The 24,928-nt window shown below is 42.5% G+C and overlaps 2 protein-coding genes across 4 annotated transcripts in view; one reads left to right on the top strand and one right to left on the bottom strand.

The window, feature by feature from the left end:
- Positions 1–19,848, top strand: part of ACOT11 (acyl-CoA thioesterase 11) — a 48,616-nt gene extending 28,768 nt beyond the window's left edge. For all 3 annotated transcript variants that reach the window (XM_073563699.1, XM_073563700.1, XM_073563701.1), the window contains 14 exons: positions 886–955; positions 1,318–1,378; positions 4,052–4,153; positions 4,306–4,441; positions 6,183–6,342; positions 6,581–6,700; positions 10,300–10,447; positions 10,675–10,730; positions 11,577–11,643; positions 14,119–14,202; positions 14,994–15,127; positions 15,206–15,337; positions 15,414–15,537; positions 19,103–19,848. In XM_073563699.1, coding sequence (XP_073419800.1) covers positions 886–955; positions 1,318–1,378; positions 4,052–4,153; positions 4,306–4,441; positions 6,183–6,342; positions 6,581–6,700; positions 10,300–10,447; positions 10,675–10,730; positions 11,577–11,643; positions 14,119–14,202; positions 14,994–15,127; positions 15,206–15,337; positions 15,414–15,537; positions 19,103–19,246 — 1,538 coding nt within the window. In that variant the 3' untranslated portion in view covers positions 19,247–19,848. The remainder of the gene's footprint in view (positions 1–885; positions 956–1,317; positions 1,379–4,051; positions 4,154–4,305; positions 4,442–6,182; positions 6,343–6,580; positions 6,701–10,299; positions 10,448–10,674; positions 10,731–11,576; positions 11,644–14,118; positions 14,203–14,993; positions 15,128–15,205; positions 15,338–15,413; positions 15,538–19,102) is intronic.
- A 325-nt stretch (positions 19,849–20,173) lies between these two features.
- FAM151A (family with sequence similarity 151 member A) overlaps positions 20,174–24,928 on the bottom strand; it is a 38,813-nt gene continuing 34,058 nt past the window's right edge. Inside the window, exons 7-8 of the mRNA XM_073563698.1 lie at positions 22,525–22,662; positions 20,174–21,117 (exon numbers count right to left, since the gene is read on the bottom strand). Coding sequence (XP_073419799.1) covers positions 20,450–21,117; positions 22,525–22,662 — 806 coding nt within the window. The 3' untranslated portion in view covers positions 20,174–20,449. The remainder of the gene's footprint in view (positions 21,118–22,524; positions 22,663–24,928) is intronic.

Here is a 24,928-nt window from a genome sequence, read left to right as displayed (position 1 = left end):
TGAATTCTGGATGTTACAGATTTTCTATGGGGTTTTGGTGTGAATTATGCAGCAAATTACAGTACAATAGATGAGAATAGAGTTTTTGAAGGAACCCCCATAGGGCTCAAGAACTTTGGTTAGGAAACACTGCTTCACACTCCCTATTTGACAACCTGACCATTGGGCTATAGGAGACATTTCAGTTCTGCCTCCGGTCCCTCCTGGGAAGACCTTCATACCAGGCATCAGTTATTGGAGGGAGTCCACGTAAAACCAGAGCCCTTTTTTTACCAAGTTTCACTCCAAACTTGCCTGGATTCTATCTGAAAAATTGGGTCAATATTTGACCTTGCCAGGACTCTTGGGCAAGAATGCTGGTATGGTTTGAGAAAGGTGATAAATCCTGCATTGTCTCATATGACTGAGTTCATGACATATTTGAACCCACGTTCGAGACTGTCAGGGTTTTTTTTTATCTGGAGCCCTGGAAAATGGCACTTGGACGGAACTCCTGACAAAGCCATTCGCTATAATATGGCAGACCGAGTCGCTTTGTGCTCCGTCTGGCCTTCATTACGGCAGCGTCCCTCTACTTACGAGGTTTACTATGCTTTTATGTCCATATAAAAAGACGTACCTTGTCAGCATGAAGTCCAGGCCAAACAAAAGTGACTCACATTATAGAGAATGGTTCTGTCTGAATCCCGTTTTCCAGGGCTTAGAAGCCCCTGAAGGAGCTTTGAAAGTGGGTTCAAACATGATGTGATCCCAGCCTAATACTTTTAATAATGTGTTGTATGTGTGTATATGCATGTATCCTGTACATTACAAGAATATTTTCATCAATGCTGAAATGAGTTGGCATGTTAGAACTTGACTGATCATCTTTTTAATCCCTTACAGCCGAGAGACATGCAGGTTGCCCGTGTGTCACTGCCTCCATGGACGACATCTATTTCGAACATACAATTAGGTACTGGCACATAAATGTATAAGGATTAGTGATGAGTGAACGTGCTGGATGAGGTGTTTTCTGAGCATGCTTGGGTGCTAAGAGTGTCTTCGGCTTTCTCGAAAAATATGTTCAAGTCAAACAGTAAACCAAAGTAGAAAAGAGTTTTGATATATCTGAGCTAAGATGAATAGGCCTTGAGGCTTCTTATGAGCCCCCAAGAAAGATGAATTTTCAAAAAGACCCTCATTGGATGTAAGCGAAGTATCTTGCCTCTATGGTCTGAACACTTTTATAAATAATAGGAACGTGCAATCAAGGCTGTCATATGAAGACCCATTTTTCTATGTTTTCATTTATTATTCCTTTTCTCTTATTTCCAGTGTGGGACAAGTTGTTAATCTAAAGACAAAAGTGAACCGAGCCTTTAATTCCAGCATGGAGGTTTGTATATGATGACAATTTACTATAAGGTGTAAAATGTCAAACACATTGATCTAAGAGCAAGTTCTCCAGATATCTATGACAGCAGATTATCTTCCTTCAGTATATAGGATCAGTATGTTGAAACCCAACATGTCTGATCCCTTTGGGTCGGGTCGCCCTCCCAGGGCTGTGGGGTACTCGGTACCGTGCCGGTCTCTCAGAAGGGAATGTCACAGCAGCGGTGACCCGGTCCGTGGCCCTGGGCGCCCATGTAAAAGGGATTGAGTTGGGAATAAAGTTTATAGATGAATGATTTGTGACGCCACCTGTGGTGTTCGGCAAGGGAGGTGTTAAGCCGACGCTGCAGGCAGATCCTCTGGGACTGATGGTGTAGTGCAGCTATGATGTTGTAGCCCTCCACAGGCAGGGCTGTAGTCCCAGGGCAGTGTAGATAAAGGGTTAGTAAGAAGGTGCAGTGTTTGGCACAGAGATGTAGCAGTGCTGAGGATGTTGCAGGAAGGAGGCAAGGACACAACAGGTTGCAGTTTCTTTACTTGGCAAATGCAGTCCAGGGTCCTGGTTACAGATGGCACAGGAGCAGGCTAGCCTGGAAGCAACTCAGGAATCTCTCTATCAGATGGGTTGTGTAGTCTCCTTCCTAGCCCTGGCTTGAGGTACATGCAGTACAGTGTTACACTGAAGTTCCTCCTTCTTATCGTCTCTTAGAACTACCTCGTATGGCAGACAGCTGTAGCCTTCTATCTCTCTTGGCTCACCGGTCGCTGTCGTGCCTCCGAGTCTTAGTTGGGAATAGAGCATTTACAGCTTCCTATTCCTCTGGTTTCTGTTGCAGGACATTCAGTATCCATACAACCGTGGAGACCAGGCTCCAGATCATGCGCTCTCACTGGGAGGGAGCTCTCTATCCTCAGCTCAACCTACAGCTTCTCTCCACACGTCTACACACGTTGCCCTCCTCACACTATTTCCCCTCCTGGCCCTCAGAGCGCGCTCCTCCCCCAATCCTGGTTCAGAGCACCCTCTGCTGGCCCGAAGTGGGAATGTGTTGCATGTAAATGATTTAGGCCTCTTTCACACTTCAGTTTTTTGCATCAGTCAAAATCCGCCAAAAGGACAGATGGCGGATCCGTTTTAGTACTGATGACAACGGATGCCCCCCGTCCGTTTTTTTGACGGATCCGACAAATGAAGAATTTTAAAGGAATAGAGAGAGGTTTTTTTTTTGTCCGGCACCCAGAAAGAATTTCGGGTTAAATGAGTGTGTGGAGGATCCGCCAGAGAAAAAAACGTTGCAAGCTCCGTTTTGAAATCTTTGAGGATGGTGACGGACAGCAACTTTTGGCGGATCCGCAAAAGAACGTATGCAACGGACAGTAATCCGTCACAATCCGCCATTAAAGGAAGTCAATGGGGAAAAAAACGGATCCTCAAAAGAAAATTGCGGATCCGTTTTCTTCAAAACCTGGCGGATTGTGACTGATTGTAAAAAACTGAAGTGTGAAAGAGGCCTAACTGTTAGAGAGACCCTTTCTTGCTTCCAAGCATGACATCACCCTCCCTGGAGGAAGGCAATGCCACTATGGCGACCATACTCCTGGGGGCGCCACATCTTTATCCCTCAATATCTGATGTTGTTGGAAGTTCTGGACACCATCATGCACCTTAGATGGTTAGTAAGTATCCCCAAAGTCAGTGTTTTCGGCTTGTGTTTATCTAATGTGTATGGCCCACCTGAAAGAGGTATAAAATTAATCATATTTAAGTGTTTCATTTATTAATTTCAATTACTAAGCCATTGTCCTTTTCCATTGTAACTAAGGAGGGCTTAGAGATTGAGATGATCAGTCAGGCCCCTTTATATACCGCTCAGATCACGTGCCGACACAGGAATCACCATCTTGCTTAGGACATAAATCAGAAGAGCATGTAGCCAATGATCATGTTGTTGTATGCAAATAAAGTCCGTGGAGCCTCATTTAAGAGTCTCAAACACGGGATTAGCCAGATCTTCCTCCAGGGAAGGACCCAGCCAAGGGGTGGCTCCTTTCGGAAACCACCATATTAAGTGGCCCTTTATGTCAATATCCAGCTCTTTACGAGTTTACAGATATGACAAGGGAAATACCAAGGCCAGGTATCCATCCACAGTCAGCTGTTTCGGGGTGTTGCCCCTCATCAGTGTGGAGTAGGATTCTGGCTAAGTGGGAGCAATGCCTAGTAGATCTTCCTCCAGGGAAGGACCCAGCCTTTGCCAGCTGCCGCAGTGTTTTCTTTGACTGTTCTCCCTGAGGTCAGTGATTGTTTCGTGATGTTGGTCTACTAGGCATTGCTCCCACCTAGCCAGAATTTCCCTTGTCATATCTGTAAACTCATAAAGAGCTGGATATTGACTTAAAGGGCCACTTAATATGGTGGTTTCCGAAAGGAGCCACCCCTTGGCTGGGTCCTTCCCTGGAGGAAGATCTGGCTAGTCCCGTGTTTGAGACTCTTAAATGAGGCTCCACGGACTTTATTTGCATATTCGTATTTCCCAGGGAGCATTGCACCTAGGATTTCACTGTGTTTGAGCGCCTTTGCCGGCTGCCGCAGTTTTTTCTTTGACTGGTCTCCCTGAGGTCAGTGACTGTTTCGTGATGTTGCTCATGTTGTTGTATGTAATTTTCCCTTTAGGTTGGTATTCATGTCACCTCGGAAGACTTATGTAATGGAAAAGAATGGAACGTGTGTCAGGCGTTTGCAACTTTTGTTGCACAACCGCAAGGCAACAAAAAGGTAAGATAAAAAAAAGTGATTATCAATTCTATCATCATTAGTGTAATAAAAATAATTATAATAAATACCAAGGTTAATAATTATCAATCATGACTTCTGTGGTATAGCGCTCCATCCTAGATCATGTTCTCTGATGTCTTAAATGTCTGCAGGTGAAGCTAAAACCGGTGACGCCGGTCAGTGAAGAAGAGAACCTGGAGCACAGTATTGCTGCTGAAAGACGTCGTATGAGATTAGTCCATACTGACAATATAAAGGACCTTCTGACCCGGAGTACGCAGACTGATGGTATGTGTTAGATCATTACCAGTTTGGGGCGTTTTTTGGGCTTTCTGGCCAATGCCACTTGATCATGCCTAGAGCAGGATAAGCAATTGATGTCCAAAGTGGAGAAATCGTCCTAAATCTCTTTTCATCTAATATATATGAAATGTGCGGCTGATGTTCCTTAGCCCGTGTCAGAGGGAGAAAGGATTGGGCATGTTGAGTGACATTCAACTTTTTAACAATGCCCAGTTGTCTTTCCATTATGGGAGATACGCTGCCACCTTGACTGTCCATCAGCATCTTACTCCCTTCTCCCCATTCAGATCTCATGTGCTTGTGGGTCGCCCTCCCAGGGCCGTGGGGTACTTGGTACCGGGCCGGTATAAGTGGGATGTGTCACAGCAGCGGTGACTCGGACCGTGGCCCTGGGCGCCCAAGTAATAGGAAGATGTGAATGGTGAAATGTAGTTAATGGAATAGTTTGTGATGCCACCTGTGGTGTTCGGCAAGGGAGGTGTTAAGCCGACGCTGCAGACAGATCTTCCGGGACAGATGGTGTGGTGCAGCAATGATGTTATAGCCCTCCACAGGCAGGGCTGGTGTCCCAGGGCAGGATAGGTGAAGAAACACTTAGATGGTGTAGTGTTTGGCGCAGGGGATGTAGCAGTGCCAGGCGGACGGACGCAGGAAGGAATGGAGGACACCAGGGCATGTAGTTCCAAAGCTTTACTCAGTCTGTAGTGCCCGCTTCTGTGCCGTGTCCTCCGGGTCAGGGATTCAGTCAACCTCCAGGCAAGATGGAATGCTCCCTTCCAAAACTCCGCCAACTTATGTGCCTTTTCTGAATGTCTCCTCTATAGCGCCTTTAAGTGTGAAGATCTCCTAGTACTGAGTTACACTGGAGTTCCTCCTGACAGACGTTCCCAAGAACTCTACTTGTACGGCACACAGCTGTAGCCTACTTCGGGGACTCTCTACTCCTGAGTCCCGGCTCTCTATCCGTGTTGCTGTTGTGCCCCCAAGTCTTAGATGGGAGTAGTGCATTTACAGCCCACTACTCCACCGGTGTCTGCTGCAGAACCATTAGTGTCCATACAACCTCGGGGACCGGGCCCCGGCCTTGCGCTTAGAACTTCTAGGCAGGGTTCTTCCTCTAACCCATGTCCTCTGTGTTCCCTTTCACTCCTACGTTCCGTACTTGTCTTTCCCTCCTATGGAAGCTCAGGCTTCAGTTCAATGTCTTTCTCCTTCTCTCCTTTCCCGTGCCAGCTGGCTCAGATCACTGAGGCAGCTGCAGCACTCCTTCCTCCATCCCTCTTCCAGGGATCCCCACTCCTCTCCGAGTGGCTTCCTCTCTCAGACTCGCCGTCTGACTGACCTGAAATCCTAAACCATCACGCTCATTTATGTATTCTAAACTCCACCCACCTCCCAGCACGTCTAGTGTTCCAAGCAGGGAACCACCAAAGGTGCTCTGCTTGTCTCTAAGCAAGGAGCCGCAATGTGGTTTTGCTGAACTACTCTATTGTGTGGGGTGCGAGTGTTGGAGCGTGGTCAGGAGCCTCCAACTTACCTGGATGGTGGGGCACCACACCTTAGGAGAAGGTGCAGTACCTCTGTGGCGACTGAGCCTCAGGGGCGCCACACTTGGCCTTGTTGAGCGTCTATATGTGAGCGAGGGTGAGGATTGGGAGAAATTGGCTAAAAACTTCATCATTCTAGAAAGCAGAATGTAATATATTTTCTAATATATGAACTGTAGAACGGAGCAGAGAAAAAGGGATGAATGGAGAAGTTCCTGCCGAGAAGACTCGTGTGGAAAGTGTTGAACTGGTACTGCCTCCCCATGCAAACCATCAGGGCAATACTTTTGGTGGACAGATAATGGCATGGATGGAGAATATCGCCACAATAGCTGCCAGGTATGAACCAGGGATTTATAATCTGTTTATATGCTGTAATGACTATTTTGGCACACTGGAGCCATTGATGGCTAGCTTTTGAGTATTGTCCACATAGATTGTATATGACTGCAGATATATATGATGCAGTCTTGCATTATTTTTTTTTATTTAATTTTGGCATAGGTCGTCCTTCTATTACCATTAAGTACTAGTTTGATCATTTCTCCGTAACAAACTGATTTTCTGATTTACACAGCCGGCTTTGTCATGCTCACCCAACATTAAAGATAATTGAAATGTTCCATTTTCGAGGACCTTCACAAGTCGGGGACAGATTGATCCTGAAGGCCATTGTCAACAATGCCTTTAAAGACAGGTCAGTAACAAACAAGATGAACCTGGAAGGGCTTAGGAATAGTAAAATTAATTTAATTTTGCATCCAGTAATGGAAAATTTTAGAAAATTGTCTGCAGCTATTAAGATTAAGATTTTTTTTAAATTTCAGTGGCTACTGGTAATAGATGGGTACTAGAGTTGAGCAAAAAAGATTTTCTGGATGCTGGTATGGCATCCATGTCAATACTCCATGATAGCCGGACTAGAGTCAGGTGATCTTCCTCAGCTGATACTTGCATGCTGGAATTATGGGCGACTTTAGCATTTACAAGGTTCTGAATTGCAACGCAATTTTTTTTTTTTTTTACTGCAAACTATCGGGCTCGGTGTTCGCGGTATTCTTTTTCAAAGTCCTTGATGGTGTAGGTGAAATGCATATAGTCATCATGTTCTGCATCAATTTTCCACCCAGCTACTACTATGAGGGGGCAGCCACATCTAGATTTTTGAACTCTGGGGATACATGAGTGGCAGTCTAGATGCTAGAGCACAAACATGTCATTCTAAGTCGAGAGTTCGCTACCTGTCTCTGACACCTGAGGTGTCTTGCAGTTTTAAGGATTAGGGAATTAGTTGGTGGCCCTTGTACTTATGGTATGACACTTTCATGGTTTTTCTGAGTAAGCGAAATCACAATCCTGGGATCTCAAATAAAACATGTAATCTCAAAATAGTTTCGCCAACTGTAAACTAATATCAAGTGTTCCATATTGTTGGTTTTGATGGTTCTTGTGTACAACACACTTGTAAGAGAATCTTGCAATGATTGACATGTATATAATATCTATACAATTAAATTTGTTCTTCTCCAAAACCAGAACAACCAGTTTTGTTCATCAGAAGCACAATACTAAGGAACCTGATCTACTGTTTAAATAGCTTAGGGAGTATATACCTTCCCAGGTGTAAGTCACCGCTTAGGTTGTGCCTTTTCATTAAAGGGGACCTGTCAGTAGGATTTTGCACAGTAACCTAAAGACAGTGTCGGGTCAATGCCATTATTGTGACGCACAATGTAGGAAAGACTAAGTGCAACACAAAGGGATGAGGTTAAGGGAAGTGGAGACCGCTAAAGTCACCTTGTCTGCCCTAAATAACCCTATATAGGTTCTGCACCTATCACTGAGCAGGAACCTAATTCCTGTTTGTCCCTGGCGATAAGCCCTGCTTAGGGAATAACAGGATAGCACTAGTCAATCCCCACTACCACTAAAGACAGCTGTGGTAGAGAAACAAGGGGAACACTTATCTTGAGAAGACTCAGACGAAACACAGATGTGCTCCAGCAACACCAAAGAGGAAGATACCTTACTGCTATAGCTCCAAGCCTCAACAGCGGGAAATGGAAATATCACCGGCAACTCCCAGCTGCAGGCTGGGAGTCTATAAACGACCCGGTCCAGGTGTGTCAATTACAGCCGGAGAATGGTTGCCATTGGGTCAAAGAGTCAGAAGGGTTAAGAAGGCGTCTGCAAAGCCAAACGCAGAGACACTGTCTGTAGGTTATTGTGCACAATCCTGACAGGTTTCCTTTAAGTCCCCAAAATGGCTGATGCCAGTTGAGTTTTTTGTGCATGTTGTCCTGCAGTCGAATAGATTGTTTTGTCCTTGAACTAATTAGCGAAAACTCTGTGGGTGAACTTTATCCTACAGTAGATTAACCTTATACATCTGAAGCTTGTGCAGAGACCAAGGTCATTTGAGATTAATCTTTGAAGAAGAGAACATTTATGCTTTTATTGCTTTGCTTTGATATCTCCATTACAGAGGAAAAACTCGAACAAAGTATATTGGCCCTGGGGTATGTAGAGTGTTCTCCCAAGGTACAACCAACAAATAGTTTATCTGCTGCCACATTAAGGCCTCATTCAGACATCCCTGACTTTTGTATGTGTTTTATCAGTGCCCTTCATGGATGGAACAGATACCCATTATACTGTGGGACTGTTCCCATATTCATTATTTTTTGCAGACCGAAAAAAAAGAAATTTGAGACATGCCTCAGATCAAAATCGTCAATTCAAGTCTACGTCAGTGATAAACTCTGAAAACACTAAGATGGCATACTTGGGGGGAATATTATAAAGTTAGACCAGGGATGGACAGGTTATTGTAAAATCAGCATGATTTTTCTAGCGGACTGGTCATACAAATTTCAACAGAAGGCAACCCTAAAATTTTCTTTTGATAGATATTTGAATTACCCAAAACGTCAGGTGCTAACATCACTTTTGTAGATGCACAGGCTGATTCCTGAGCTTTCTCCAGTCTGAGGTTACCGTAGATCCACCTTAATTGAGGCACTATATTAGGCCAGGTTCAGATGTCCATAAAATGCGGACAGGGCTGACTCCCATGTGCTTGTCCATATTGCTGACGGGTGCAGGTCTTGTCAACTATAGCATTCACTATTCTGGTCTGTAAAGCGATTTTTCTTCTTTTTTTTTCCATGCGGATCATTGGTCTGTGCGGAAATATACCTGTGTGGTCCGTCATGCACACTGACAGCAAATAAGTCGGAAATATAAATATAAAAGTGTCAGAATAAAGGTCTTACTGAAACGGAGCGTAACTAGCAATTAGAGCGCTAATGATATGTGAACTCAACATCTTGTACAAGTGTGAAAACCCATGCCTACGTTTTCTTTTTATTTTCCTGATACTTTTTTTTTTACATTTTTTTTTTTTTGGGCCATTTCTTGAGCTCTTTTTCAATGGTTTTGATTACCGGTGGGGTACTTTGTGGGGTTTTTTTGTTTTTTTTCCTGCATTTTTTTGGCATCTTTTTGACTGATTTTTTTTTTTAACTCCATTCAATAATGAAGAAATCGGTAGCGGTTTTTCAAAACAAAACGCTGGCTAGACATGCAAAAAAAAATAAAAATTCCAGGCGTCTTTTTTGCATCTTCTCATGAGCTTGTATTGCAAAGTATAGCGCATCTTCAGAGTGGAAACGCCTGAAGAATGGTCGGGTCTCTTCTTTTAACTAGTGATGAGCGCAAGTGCTCATTACTCGACTCTGCCTAGAGTGCCCAGGTATGCACAGAGTATCGCGGGTGCTTGAGTGGCATGTTCGAGTCCTCACGGTCACATGTTTCGCGGCTATTAGACACACAACATGTGGGAATTGCCCTTGTTTGTCAGGCAATCCCCCATGTTTGCGACTGTTTAGTAGTCGCAAAACATGCCGGCATGGGGACTCGAACATGTCACTCGAGCACCCGCGATACTTGCTGCAGAGTCGAGTAATCAGCACTTGCGCTCATCACTACTTTTAACCACTTGGCGTCTTGGGAAACTGGAAGTAGTTAAAAGCTGCTCAAAAAACAGAACATGTGAACAAGTCATTTTTTTTTACATAGAAATGCATATGCTCATACGCACTTTTTTAAATTATTTGTTTTGGGGGCGACCAGCCGTAAAAAAGACGTGTACAAAAAACAAATTAAAGAGTATCTGTTATATTCTGGATTGGAGATTTTACCTTGGTAAAAGGGCCTACAATTTCCAACAAGCTCTGTCGTTTTCTGAAAGCAAATAACTACTATTGGGAAATGTATATGGTCGTTGTTTTGCAGTATGGAGGTCGGCGTCTGCGTTGAAGCCTTTTGCCACGACGTGTGCGTACCCAGAAGACACATAAACAGCGCTTTCATGACTTTCATGGTTCTTGATGAAAGCAATCACCCATGTATTCTTCCTCGCATCAAACCGGAGTCATCGGGGGTAAGTCATTGTCCCAATGGTTCCCGGGTAGTTTAAGACGTCGGCCTTGTGTTACCTCTGCCATTTTTTCCTGTATTTGGCCATAAACCTTGTACGAGCCGGATATTTATTAGTTCTCCACTTTAAGGTGCCTACCTGCATTTCCATTTTATTTAGAATTTTATGTTTTGCTGATATAGGACTTTTTGTTTTCTCTCATTATTTTTATTTTTATTTTTTTTAAATAGGATGGAGAAAGACGATACCGTGAAGCAATTGCTCGTCGAAAAATTAGACTGGACCGGTAAAGCAAAATCAGCACTATGTATTTTGTTCTAAGGGATAAATTGATCAAAACTGGTTATATAAAACACTTAGAAGTTGCCCATAGCAACCAATCAGATGCCTCCTCTTATTTTTTCCAGAAGCACTGTAGGAAAGGAAAGAGTGAATCTGATTGGTTGCTATGGGCAACACCTTCACTTCACCATTGCCTCTTTTTTTTATTTTTTTTTTTACTTCGCAGACTAATCAAAACCGTCCAAAACGAAGGTTTTCTTCATTGCCCATAGCAACCAGTCACAGTGGAGCTTTTATTTTACCAGAGCGGTTTAAGAAATAAAATCTGAACTCTGATTGGTTGCTATGGGCCACAACGACACTTTTCTTCTTTTGATAAATCTTTTCCTATTATTTTATATTAATGTGAATCTCCTTAATATTGTGTGGGGGTTTTGTCCCATTGTGGGACCTGTGTATATAGTGACATCCACCATGGTAACACTGGTCACTGTCCATGAGATATAGGAAGACCGCTAATGTGAATTAGGCCAATGCCAAGGCTCCAAAATAGCCTGCCCACCCTTACGTCTTGAGATGTGATCTTGTTGATTTTTTTTTTTAATCTAAAAAATTTTTAAAATTCACCGATTCCATAAAAAGCCATTCCAACTGATCTGTATCTTATCACTTTTGTATCCCAATTCTCCACCCAGTTATATTGGGTCCTTATATTTCTTCTGTATGGCCAGCAAGGCACTTGTAGTAGTTGGGTTTATTTGGAGGAGGTGGATTGTAATTATAAAATAATTTTACTATAATTAGATAAGTTCTACTTTCTCACAATTTACAGTTTTCTTTATGTTAATAGCAAATATGTCATCTCCTGCAAACAGTCAGAGGTACCGCTGTCAGTCCCATGGGATCCATGCAATCAGGTAAATGACTGAAGATGAGCAGTCTTCAGTCTGTCCGTGGCGTAATAGTAAATTCTACAATGTATAGGCAGAGGCACATGTAAGATGCGCACCGATACTTCGTGGTAAGACTCACTCTCCGTATCACATGCAGGACAGCTCTGGATGGAGATTCCCGTCTCTGGGTGGTGCAGACGCACACTCCAGTACACTGTCGGACATGGACAGACAAGGACCCCATGTGCGAGAACAGTATATGGGCACTTTACAGTCCAATAGATCAGCATAAGGCACAATTCCCTTTTGGGGATGGAAATGGGCCCCCTTACCCCTTGGGAAACTGGGTTGCACCAATGATATGTCCGTACCTGTTCCTGTATCTCAACTTTGCCCATCTGGACTTTTAGCTTGTTAGCTTGTCAGGAGGCAACTACACCTCTTCAGGCATCAGATTGTCCTCTCACTGCTCTGTCTCACTGCCACAGAGACACAATAGCAGGCCATTACATTTTCTGCAGCTCTTGAGGAAACTATCTACAGGGGCGTCAATTCTCCTTCTTGCCTTTCTTCCTCCTCCCGGGACAGCTACAGAGGCAATCTCCCCTCTGTAACCTGGGGAAGCGCACCACTTCAGACGTCTCCCCTCTGTAACCTGGGGAAGCGCACCACCTCAGACGTCTCCCCTCTGTAACCTGGGGAAGCACACCACTTCAGACGTCTCCCCTCTGTAACCTGGGGAAGCGCACCACTTCAGACATCTCCCCTCTGTAACCTGGGGAAGCACACCACTTCAGACGTCTCCCCTCTGTAACCTGGGGAAGCGCACCACCTCAGACGTCTCCCCTCTGTAACCTGGGGAAGCACACCACTTCAGACGTCTCCCCTCTGTAACCTGGGGAAGCGCACCACTTCAGACATCTCCCCTCTGTAACCTGGGGAAGCACACCACTTCAGACGTCTCCCTTCTGTAACCTGGGGAAGCGCACCACTTCAGACATCTCCCCTCTGTAACCTGGGGAAGCACACCACTTCAGACGTCTCCCTTCTGTAACCTGGGGAAGCGCACCACTTCAGACATCTCCCCTCTGTAACCTGGGGAAGCACACCACTTCAGACGTCTCCCTTCTGTAACCTGGGGAAGCGCACCACTTCAGACATCTCCCCTCTGTAACCTGGGGAAGCACACCACTTCAGACTTGTCCTCTACCTACAGTATTTACAAGTCGCAGGCTATATCAGGTAGCCTACCCATTCTATATGCCTTCTGCACTTGACTCTGAGTGTTGGGGAACCAAACCCTAAATATCTTAGGCCAGCACACTATCCGTCATTGTTTATGGATAATTTAATTGATTACAGTGGATCCTTTTGCTCATTCTTTGTTGGTCTCATTTGCGACAGTAAAGGTTCCTTCATTATAACCATAAACCCCATGGACAGTTTGAGCATCTGGATCTTTACATATACAATGTATATATTATACAGTCTAATTATATTGTAGGGTTTTCATATGAAGAGCCCCCAAAATGGAAATGCCATCCGAGCTTACTACCTTTAGTAATTGTAGGCATTTTAAGGGCACCATATACCTTTCTGTGCTTTGTGAGCAGGGCCAGTCCCAAAAACAGATTGTTTTTGCTCCTTTTAGAAGCTTTGTACTTAACTAGAAGCCCTATATCATATATCCTTTAGTTAGTATCTTGTGATTTTATTATGCCAGAGTGACAAATATACTTTGCGGAAATCCGGTGGTTTTCCTTGACCGGCTAGTAAATTCTCGTGAATGGACTTAGAAGATTAGAATGCAGTAATTATTTAGCGGGTATAAAGTCTACGCGTTTTTAAGTTACCCAACTTCTTTCTCAGTTGTGGGATTTTATCAGCAGCTAAAGGAAAACCATCTGATTTCCGCACAATAGATTTGTCAGCCTGGTGCAATAAAATCCCATGAATGGACTCAGGAGATGAAGATTAAAATGCAATATTTATTTAGTGGTTATAAAGATTACATGTTTCGCAGTTATCCACCTTCTTCCTCTGGACACAACCTAGCCTGAGGAAGAAGTTGGAGAACTTCGAAACGCGTAGACTTTATAACTGCTTAATAAATACAGCATTCTAATCTTCATCTTCCGAGTCCATTTAAGGGATTTTACCAGCAGCACAAGGAAAACCGCCTGATTTCCACACAGTATATCTCTTTGTCCGATGACGGTACATACCTAAAGACTGTTGCAATTGCGACACCACCATGTCAGAGCGCACTCACAGTGTTAAAGTACATTTAACCGGATAAAACCCTATTTTGTGCTTTCTTTGCTCTTGAGTCCCTCCTTAGGCTGTCAAATCACACAGCTTTCCAAGAAAAAAAAAAATAGTTCTAATCTTTCAGTGTAAACTGATCTGTCCTGACAATGTAGTCCTGGGCCATGGGAGTAATTTGATGAACTTGCTGTTTTCTACTCTATGTTCTGAGCTGTATTTTATGTTTCATAGGTTTATCTTAGCTACAACAATGTTTCTGCCTTGAAAATGTTGGTGTCTAAAACGGACTGGGTGTTGGCCTCAGAAATTAATAAGGTACAGGCTATATTAATGTCTTGTTCATTTGTATTATTTTATTTGATGTAAGATATCATAAAGGGAACATGTCATGTTCAGAAATTCAAATTACCAGCAGATATAGTGTTAACCTGGAGGAAAATAGCATTACAATCATGCCTGCCTTAGTGGAGCAGCGGCTATAAGGAGAAAATGAAGTTATGTCTTCCCTTCTGCCGCTCGTTTCCATTCTTAGGGACTGTACAGAATGCTACAACAGTTGCCGCTCACTATACAGTGAATGCAGTGTAATGATTCCCCGACAGTTTGACATTCTGCTAAATTTTGAAATTGGGTTTCATTAAAAATGTTGATTTGTTTAGCTTTTACAGGTTGTTTGTTTACTGGCAAACTTTTGCCTGCAGAATGCTTACACTGAGGATCTGTCAGTGAGCTTGTTCTGTTGGGGAAGTTGTACTTCTTTTATCCGTCTCTTTCGATTTGCAACATGTGGTCATAAATAGGCTAATGGGATCTCAAAATAAAGACAGATATGACAGGTTCATGGTTAACGGGAAAGACAATGTTTCATGGAACCTGTTTGCAAAAATATAATATACTGTATATGTGTATATTATTTATTTATTTTTAAGTAATTAAATTGCCCTACACCACCCCGGAAGGTGTCCGTGTCCTTTAAATTCCTAATATTCTTGATGGTCTACTCTTAAATAAAATTGGTGGCTCCACAAGAACACTTGTGCAAGAACTATGCAAAAGTAGGTTGACCTAAAATAAAGTATAACCGTCCGGTCTTCTCCTCTGCACAGGTTCAGCTGTACACACTGGAGGATGGCAAATTTTTATCCTTTAAGGTAGAAATAACGGTATCCACTGATGCAAAACAAACCTTTAATCTGCTTTCTGATCTGAGCCGTCGCAGTGAATGGGACAGATACTATAAGTAAGAGTAGGAGCACAAGAATAATAACATTTGCTGTATTCTTCTTCTGCATCTTTATACACTGTATGTCGCCTGCAGAGAATGTCAGCTCTTGCAACAAGTGAATGAAGATGATGCCATTTACCATGTAGTCTGCACCGTGAGCAGCACAGATGGCAAACTGCAAGATTTTATCATCCTGGCTTCTCGACGCCCGCCCTGTGATGTTGGGTGAGTTCCGACCCTAAACTACTTGTCTATGTAGATCATGAACTATAGTATAGTGATTGCATGTTTTCTCTCACAGAGACCCCTACGTTGTAGCGTTTCGCTCTGTTTCGCTTCCCGCACATCCTCCCTGTGAGGAGTACACCCGGGGAGAGACTCTCTGTTCTGGATTCTGTATATGGTCACAAGAACCTATGACAAAGGTATTGTTTTTTTCATCATTTGGCCTACATGATCAAGTAGGGAGCACCAGTTAGGCAGGATTTTGTTATGCACGTAATTATAAGGGTTGTAAAAGTCACAACTCTACCAGGGGTCGTCCCACCATTGGTGCAACCTATGTAGCCACTCAGTGGCACAATAGGTGAGGGGGACCATGTCTACCTCCAAAGAAGGTGGGATTAGGGTGAGCTATTGGACTGCAAGGGGCCCATATATTGTTCTTACACAGGGGCCACCTTTTTTCTGTGTCTGCTCCTGAGCTGCACCTCCCTATGGCTTCCCTACCACATACGAGGGGACAGTGGTGCTAGAAGAGGCAGGTGACCCAAGTATAAATTAGGATCCAAGGGGTAAAGTTTCTTCTTGTGAAGAGTGACATGTCAAGCTTGACATGCCAAGGTGAGGAGACTTTTACGCCTTGCAATGCTCATTTGGGAAATATGCAAATTGTCTCTTCAGCAAGGAAGAGGACTAGAACTCTATTGCCACCTATTAGAAGTAGCAATGCTAAAAGTCAATATCAACTCTTTAACAAGCCTTGCCACACGACTTGGGATAAAAGCCAAAACCATAATCTCATTTTTGCATACACAGTGATTTGGGGTGCAGCCCTCGTCAGTGCAAAGTGTGAGATGTGTTTTGGCTGGGTGAGAGGTGTCTGACCGAGATCCAAGAGATAACGTTTCTCCTTATGGAAAGTGACATGTCAAGCCTGACATGCCAAGGTAAGGAGACTTTTACGCCTTGCAATGCTTCTCTGGGAAATATGTAAATTGTCTTTTCAGAGAGATCCCGGTCAGACGCCTCTCACCCAGCCAAACCAGATCTCACACTTTGCACTGATGAGTGGCAGTACTCCGAAATACATTGTCTGCAAATTGAGCTTTTAGTTTTGGCTTTTATCCTAAGTCATGTAGCAAGGCTCATCAGAGGGTCGATGTTGACTTTTAGGAATGCTACTTCCTATAGGCGTCACTAGAGTTCTAGTCCTCTTCCCCTCTGAAGACGCAATTTAGTTATAAATTATGCACAGGCACTTCATGTTCCACAGTTGTTAACTTCAAAGTCTCCTCAAACTCTGTTTTCAACTTTTGAAATGCATAACACATATGCCCTAAGTTTGGCCAAAGAATCAAATTGTATACGGGCAAATATATAATATACAGTCATATGTTAAAGTTTGGGCACCCCTATTAATGTTAACCTTTTTTCTTTATAACAATTTTGGTTTTTGCAACAGCTATTTCAGTTTCATATATCTTATAACTGATGGACTCAGTTATATTTCTGGATTCAAATGAGGTTTATTGTACTAACAGAAAATATGCAATCTGCATTTAAACAAAATTTGACCGGTGCAAAAGTATGGGCACCTCAACATAAAAGTGACATTAATATTTCGTAGATCCTCCTTTTGCAAAAATATCAGCCTCTAGTTGCTTCCTGTAGCTATTAATGAGTTCCTGGATGAAGGTATTTGTGACAATCCTGTTTACAAAACAATTTCAGTTCAGTTAAGTTTGATGGTCGCCGAGCATGGACAGCCCGCTTCAAATCATCCCACAGATGTTCAATAATATTCAGGTCTGGGGACTGGGATGGCCATTCCAGAACATTGTAATTGTTCCTCTGCATGAATGCCTGAGTAGATTTGGAGCGGTGTTTTGGATCATTGTTTTGCTGAAATAACCATCCCCTGCGTAACTTCAACTTTGTCACTGATTCTTGCACATTATTGTCAAGAATCTGCTGATACTGAGTTGAATCCATGCGACCCTCAACTTTAACAAGATTCCCGGTACCGGCATTGGCCACACAGCCCCAAAGCATGATGGAACCTCCACCAAATTTTACTGTGGGTAGCAAGTGTTTTTCTTGGAATGCTGCGTTTTTTAGCCTCCATGCATAACGCCTTTTTGTATGACCAAACAACTCAATCTTTGTTTCATCAGTCCACAGGACCTTCTTCCAAAATGTAACTGGCTTGTCCAAATGTGCTTTTGCATACCTCAGGCGACTCTGTTTGTGGCGTGCTTGCAGAAACGGCTTCTTTCGCATCACTCTCCCATACAGCTTCTCCTTGTGCAAAGTGCGCTGTATTGTTGACCGATGCACAGTGACACCATCTGCAGCAAGATGATGCTGCAGGTCTTTGGAGGTGGTCTGTGGATTGTCCTTGACTGTTCTCACCATTCTTCTTCTCTGCCTTTCTGATATTTTTCTTGGCCTGCCACTTCTGGGCTTAACAAGAACTGTACCTGTGTTCTTCCATTTCCTTACTATGTTCCTCACAGTGGAAACTGACAGGTTAAATCTCTGAGGCAACTTTTTGTATCCTTCCCCTGAAAAGCTATGTTGAATAATCTTTGTTTTCAGATCATTTGAGAGTTGTTTTGAGGAGCCCATGATGCCACTCTTCATAGGAGAATCAAATAGGAGAACTACTTGCAAGTGGCCACCTTAAATACCTTTTCTCATGATTTGATACACCTGGCTATGAAGTTCAAAGCTCAATGAGGTTAGAAAACCAATTTAGTGCTTCAGGAAGTCAGTAAAAAGTAGTTAGGAGTGTTCAAATCAAGAAAATTATAAGGGTGCCCATACTTTTGCACCGGTCAAATTTTGTTTAAATGCAGATTGCACATTTTCTGTTAGTACAATAAACCTCATTTGAATCCAGAAATATAACTGAGTCCATCAGTTATTAGATATATGAAGCTGAAATAGCTGTTGCAAAAACCAAAATTGTTATAAAGAAAAAAAGGTTAACATTAATAGGGGTGCCCAAACTTTATCATATATGACTGTACAATAACTAGAAGCAAATTGTGCTTATAAGGGTTTTTTTTTTTTTTAGAAAAAGAGCTCAAACTAGGATGGTTCCATTCCCAATTCTATTGTGTGAGAATCTATTCAGAATTTCCCTTACCAGACTGGGAATTGAACAAGGGGCTATGGACAGGGTAGGGAAGTCCTTCTGTCCAGGGTAGTGAAAGTATTCCGAAAACCGCTGTATGTTTATGTATAATTTTGGAAAAAAAAAGGAAGCAATGATTTAAAAAAAAAAATGCGGTTTCTGTTTTTTGCGCTTGTCAGGGGAAACATGTTCACACACAGTTTTACTGTCAAATTAAATGCAAAGTGCAGGGAGCCGCTTTCCTTGCCCGATGACGGCTGCTTTGCCTGCTGCAGGTGTAGTGACGCTCACATACATGGTTCTAGTTGATGACTTGTTGCACATTTTATTACATGGCTACACATCGGCTTCTACGTCAATATTTTTGGCAAGGTCAAAACCTGCAAAATTTCAACTTTGTGTTTAGCCAGGTTATGGTCTTAGTAGGAAGGACGTCTTCCCAACACTTCTGTTTATTGGCTTCAATTATAACAACGGTCCAAGACACTTTGATATCACCAAGGGTGGCTATTGGAGACATGTTGGCCTAATATCGTTAAATGGCCTCTGTCTCCCGGATGGAAGTTTTCAATATGCGAAATGTAACCTTTAGTTGTAAACTAATATTTACCTTCTATTTTCTTTTTCAGATTTCCTATTACAACCAGTTTACTCCAGGAATCGTCTCGCAAGTAACGACCAACATTTCCGGACTGTCTACAGATTTCGCCAACACTTACCAAGCCTGTGAACAGTTTCTTCTTGCCAATACAAAGGACTCTAACCAGCCATAAAGCTCACATAATGTATCTGTAGACCTATTCTTAAGACCCCCATAGACAATACATCAAAGGCAGAGGACCCGCCAATTTTGCTGTAGCCTCTGACTCTCTCCCTGATGTATAATGTTGGGAGGAAAAAGAATTGGGAAAGTGGTATTTCAGCACCTGACTCTTGTTCTACCAGTAGACAAGCCACCACCAGAGGTGGGTGGCAGTGGTTTATTCTCTTATCTTTGAAAACGCATGCATGATCAGCTAAACTGAGTGTGCATATGTATGGGGAAGTCAGAGGTAAAAGCTTTTGGTGGCACAACTATGTATCAGACGTAAGTCCTAAATCAACAATGGTGTTGGATGAGGAGGAACGCAGCCTAAGAACAGATGGGAAGCAAAAGTTGGTCACAGCTGGCCTGACGTGCTGTCCTCAGTTCTAGTAGTTTTAAGACATTTTGCACATAAAGCACTTTCCGTTTTTGTGATGTCATTAGTGGGATTTTGACTGTTTTCGAGATGTTTCATGAAATAGAATTAATTATTCAGTCTGTTAATGTTTGACATGCAGTGTGTGGTTTTTCATATGCATGTATATTAAAGAAGTGACCTGGAACATTGTACATTCTGTGTTGTATCTACCTGCATATCTCATTACAGAATTACGGTGGCTAAATCAGCTTTGAGAGAGAGGGACTAACGTCCTTTCCCGTATGAATAGAAGAAAAGCGGCACTCGCCACGTTCTTGCTTAAAAGTGCTTTAAAAATGTATTTTTTATTTTTTTTTTCTGCAAAACATGACATCGCCTGTCAAAGGGGTTAAAAAAAAATACTTAGGTGATTCTTTTTATTCACCGTACGTCCTTTTCATACTGACATTTTCTTTGTAGGAGAATCCAGTGATCTAAAAACGGAATATTGCTGAGTCAATCATTTTAGGACACAACCAATTTTTATCATATTTATTTCTAAGTCAATGTGTTAAGAAAATTTTTTACATACTTTACATTATGTCAGGTCACACCGGACCTTCTACTCAAATTACCTTATCCTTTGACTAACCCAACCAGGTGCTTTGTGAATGCCTACTCCAGTCGCCTGTCATATCACTATATAAATAATACACACTATGTACCTTTTATCTTACACTACTGTATTTTTTTATGATAAAAATAACCAAAGAAGTTTTTATAAGTCAAGAGAGGTTCCTTCGTGACTTCACTCTAGGTGCTGTAGATACTTGCCATGAGCGTATACCGATACTCTGGTGGTAGTTTGTAATAGACACCATTTTCCGTGTGGGTTCTGATGGCCATCAGTCCATGATATCCATCCATGAACGCTCCTTGTTCAGTCGTGTGTTCTACAGTAAGAGTATACATTGGGGAGACGTTCAGCAAATTTATTGTACTCAGCCAGGCTTTTCCCAAGGCAACTGCCTGTAGCTGAAATGAGACCTCCTGCATGACTCCACTGCAAAGTTTCAGCATATCCTGCACCATTATCTCAGTGTAACCCATATCCAACCGTTCTTTGGGCCAACTAGGCACAATCGTAACTGCTGAAAAGATGTCATTGATGCTACCAATGAAGTCTTCTCCTTGGATATACCCTGGTGTGCTAAAACTTTCATAAGACACATCCATGCCAACCCACACTGGAAGATATAGAAGTTTCTGGTCATCTAGTTTCTTCAGGGCATTGAGGGTCTCGTTGAGTGAGATGTGGTCTTTTGGTTTAAGGAAAATTCCCCATGGATTATTGCTGTCGGTAACCAACTTGAGAAGGTCTTCCAGTGGAAATGCTGATGATGACTTAGAAAAGATTACCATTGGGGTAAGAGAACTATTTGTTTGAACTTCTACCTGGAGCGTGAGCATTCCAAAATTACCTATAGTGGAAAGACGGAAGATTCTATAAATATTACATTAAAATTTCTGAAAGTGTTGTATCTATGCAATGATCTGATTAACCAGTCTTCATATAAACTCCAGTAGGTGGAGAATCTGGTTATACATATTTGGTAGCCCAAAATCTAGCTTCCTATCTACTATAGAAAAGCTTTGAAAACCCTGAATTTCATCAAGTCAAGTTTCTCCAGCACGCTTTTAAAAGGGTTTTTCCCTCTCTATTCACTTCCACATTGAGAAGTAAGCAAAGTAGATGTCAACACATCTACTGCTACCTGCCAGCCACGTTTTCGATCTGGGGGTACTGGGCACCTGTCTTATTTAATAGTTGTCGTGTTTTTATTTTATTCCATCAGACCCCTTTCGAGACACATTCCCTGTTCACTTCTCATTTATTTATTTTACTCACTTATATAGCGCCAGTAATTCCACAGCGCTTTATAGACATCAGCATTGCTGTCCCCATTGGGGCCCACAATCTACATGGAGGGAAACTGGAGAACCCGGAGGAAACCCACGCAAACACGGGGAGAACATACAAACTCCTTGAAGATGTTCTCTTTGGTGAGATTTGAACCCAGGACCCCACCGCTACTAAGCTGCAATGCTAACCACTGAGCCACCGTGGTGCCCATTTGTAGAGAAGGTGTATACAAATGAACCTAGAACTGCATTGGGGCAGCCAGCTAAAACAGCTAGTGTATTAGCCCACCCTCAATGGACGTACAAGTGCATTGGCATAAACATTTTAACCATACTTTCTCTGTATTGGCACATAACTTTGGGGTCATGCTCGTGCATATATAGTATTTCTAATTTTCTGACCTACACAACCATGCTCTCGGTTTACTTACACTAAACAATGTTGTTGTCGTTGCCTCAACGTGTTTCCCCAACTGAGGGTTCATCAGGAGGTTGATAAGAATGACATCTGTTAAGCTCACAAACCCACGTTTTGCGAAACGCGTCAAGGCAATGACAACAACATTACCCTAAGCAATATAATTTCTACTTCACTCATCGGTAGGGTTTCCTAGGGTCAGGCATTGAGGAGCGGGGCGCCACTGTTGCCATCACTCTACGGTGCCAACCTCCACGAGTAGGCGTGACTATTAATAAGGGTGATCTGATTAAGGTTAATTAGTACCCCTTGGTTATCAGCCTGGTATTGTAATTAGGCACATTTTTATCTATTATTGTGCCCGTTCATTTGTATATTGGGCTACTTTTCCGATCACTTGTTTGTGCCGTCTGTGTTTTTCTTGGGTATTTTTAATGGTTTTAAATGGGATTTTTTTTTTCCATGTTATACGCTTTTATTATCCCTGAACATTAAGCTATTTTTGTCAAACGTTGTATTTCTCCATAATTTGAAATTATTTTCTTACTTGATAGTAGATCCTGTACAGTGGATACATTTTCCTCGGCATCAAACCATTTCACTGAAATTCCATCATCATCATCGGGGTGAAAGTACATCTGAAGGCTGACCCCACAATAGAACAGCTTCTTCCGGTTTGAATTCACTTTGAAAATAAACACAAGTAAAACTCACATATAGTGTTGTTGTCTATTTTCTTCAGGAGTCCACTGCTCCCCAGCCTCAGAGCTTCCTGAAAACTGTGACTGTAAAATGAAACGTACTGTAATTGTTGCAATGAATAAGGTTTTGGGGTTATTAGACTAGATCAGGAAAGGAGACATCATGTGAATCGGGGATCAATTCGAATTTCAGCCTCTCAATGTAAGGCTATGTTCACATTGCGTTTTACCCTACGTTCAGTGGCTCCATCAGGGCTTACATCTGAAGCCCTGGAAAAAGGTCATTCACCTTAATGAGGCAGATGGAGTCACTGTGTGCTCTGTTGGACCAATCTTGCAGATGTTGTCCTTTGTGGGATTTTTAACCCTGGACCCCAGCACTGCAAGGCTGCAGTGCTAACCACTGAGCCACCGTGCTGCCCATGTTCAAAACAACACCCAGGTGTAATTCTGGACATATACAGTACGTGCTCCCAGGACCTTTCATCAAATGTTTCATGTTGAGCTGGGAACATGGTGTAATAGGGAAATAAAACATTAGTGTATATTTTTAATTTCGCCTCTTCATTGCAGATATCTTAGCAATAAAAGTATTTGGCACCAAATGTGATTTTTTTTTTTTAATGCCAACTGTTTGTTATTACATACTTTTCTTTGGGGTTGTGCACTTCTCCTTGTATGACTTGCTATCTGATGAAAAACTCGATGAAAGGAACTCTTCAACCTCACATGTACTATTGTCTAAATAAGACCTTTTTTTACTCTTCTTCCACCATATAAACTAGCGTCATTAAAAAAACAAACAAACTTAAAAAGAATAAAGACAAAAAAATGTTTCGCCGCTTATCCGGCTTCATCAGGGGTATAGGGGATTATAACTTTGTACCACTGAAGAAGCCAGATTATTACTGAAACATGTAAAGGGACTTGTGTGTTTTCTTCTATTGGTGTCATAGTTACATAACTATGAGCAGAAACAAAGAACGGGGGCACCACCGAACTTTTCTAAGGGATCCAACCTTGACCTATGCCACAGTGTACAATTAACAAAAAGAGAAAAGAAATAGGCCACAAACTGGGGATCACCCTAGGCAGGAGATAACATGAAAAATTCAAATTTTATTAGACACAGAAGAACAGACACAAAAAATGTTAAAAACATTAAAAATGGTCACACATGTGACACATATACAAATTGCACAGAGCTCGTAATAGAGCAAACCACCTGCCACTAAACACTCCACAATAATTAATGATAATTAGGGCAGCACGGTGGCTCAGTGGTTAGCGCTGCAGCTTTGCAGCGCTGGGGTCCTGGGTTCGAATCCCACCAAGGACAACATCTGCAAGGAGTTTGTATGTTCTCCCCGTGTTTGCGTGGGTTTCCTCCGGGTTCTCCGGTTTCCTCCCACACTCCAAAGACATACTGATAGGGAATTTAGATTGTGAGCCCCATCGGGGACAGTGATGAAATGTGTGCAAACTGTAAAGCGCTGCGGAATATGTTAGCGCTATATAAAAAAAAAGATAATTACCCTAGGTCCATGTAAACAGCATGCCAGAGTGTGGAAAATACACACCCTCAAATAGAAACATTTGACCGTGCAAGAGGTAGGAAATAATCCCTATGCAGTTCTGGTGGGTAATAAATTCATAACCTGAAAAGACGGGCAGTTAGTACCCCTGACGAAGCCACCTAGGGTGGCGACACGCGTCAGGTCTCTCCACTCTGCCTGCTCCACTCCACATGGGTTCTGTATATTGCTGATGTGAACTTGTGCTGATCAATGTAGGAGGCTATTTTAGCCCATATCTCTTTTTCTCCCCATGGGCTCAGATTATGTGGGCTGTCTGTATGCTCCATGCATGAAGGGGGTTATTTAAACTGCATTGCCTTTAATATTTATACATCGCATTTGGATAAGATATTCCATAGGCAATATATTTCTATTTGTGGTGACCTATGGTTATCAGTGTCAATCCTTTTCAGGTTATGAATTTATTACCCACCACAACTGCATAGGGATTATTTCCTACCTCTTGCACGGTCAAAAGTTTCTATTTGAGGGTGTGTATTTTCCACACTCTGGCATGCTGTTTACATGGACCTAGGGTTATTATCATTAATTATTGTGGCGTGTTTAGTGGCAGGTGGTTTGCTCTATTACGAGCTCTGTGCCATTTGTATATGTGTCACATGTGTGACCATTTTTAATGTTTTTAACAATTTTTGTGCCTGTTCTTCTGTCA

The sequence above is a fragment of the Dendrobates tinctorius genome, unplaced genomic scaffold (genome assembly GCF_039654945.1).
Source record: "Dendrobates tinctorius isolate UK_male_01 unplaced genomic scaffold, ASM3965494v1 ptg000396l, whole genome shotgun sequence".
Taxonomy (NCBI): domain Eukaryota; kingdom Metazoa; phylum Chordata; class Amphibia; order Anura; family Dendrobatidae; genus Dendrobates; species Dendrobates tinctorius.
The sequence above is the reverse complement of the archived record's forward strand: the minus strand, read 5'-3'. Positions and strand labels throughout refer to the sequence as shown.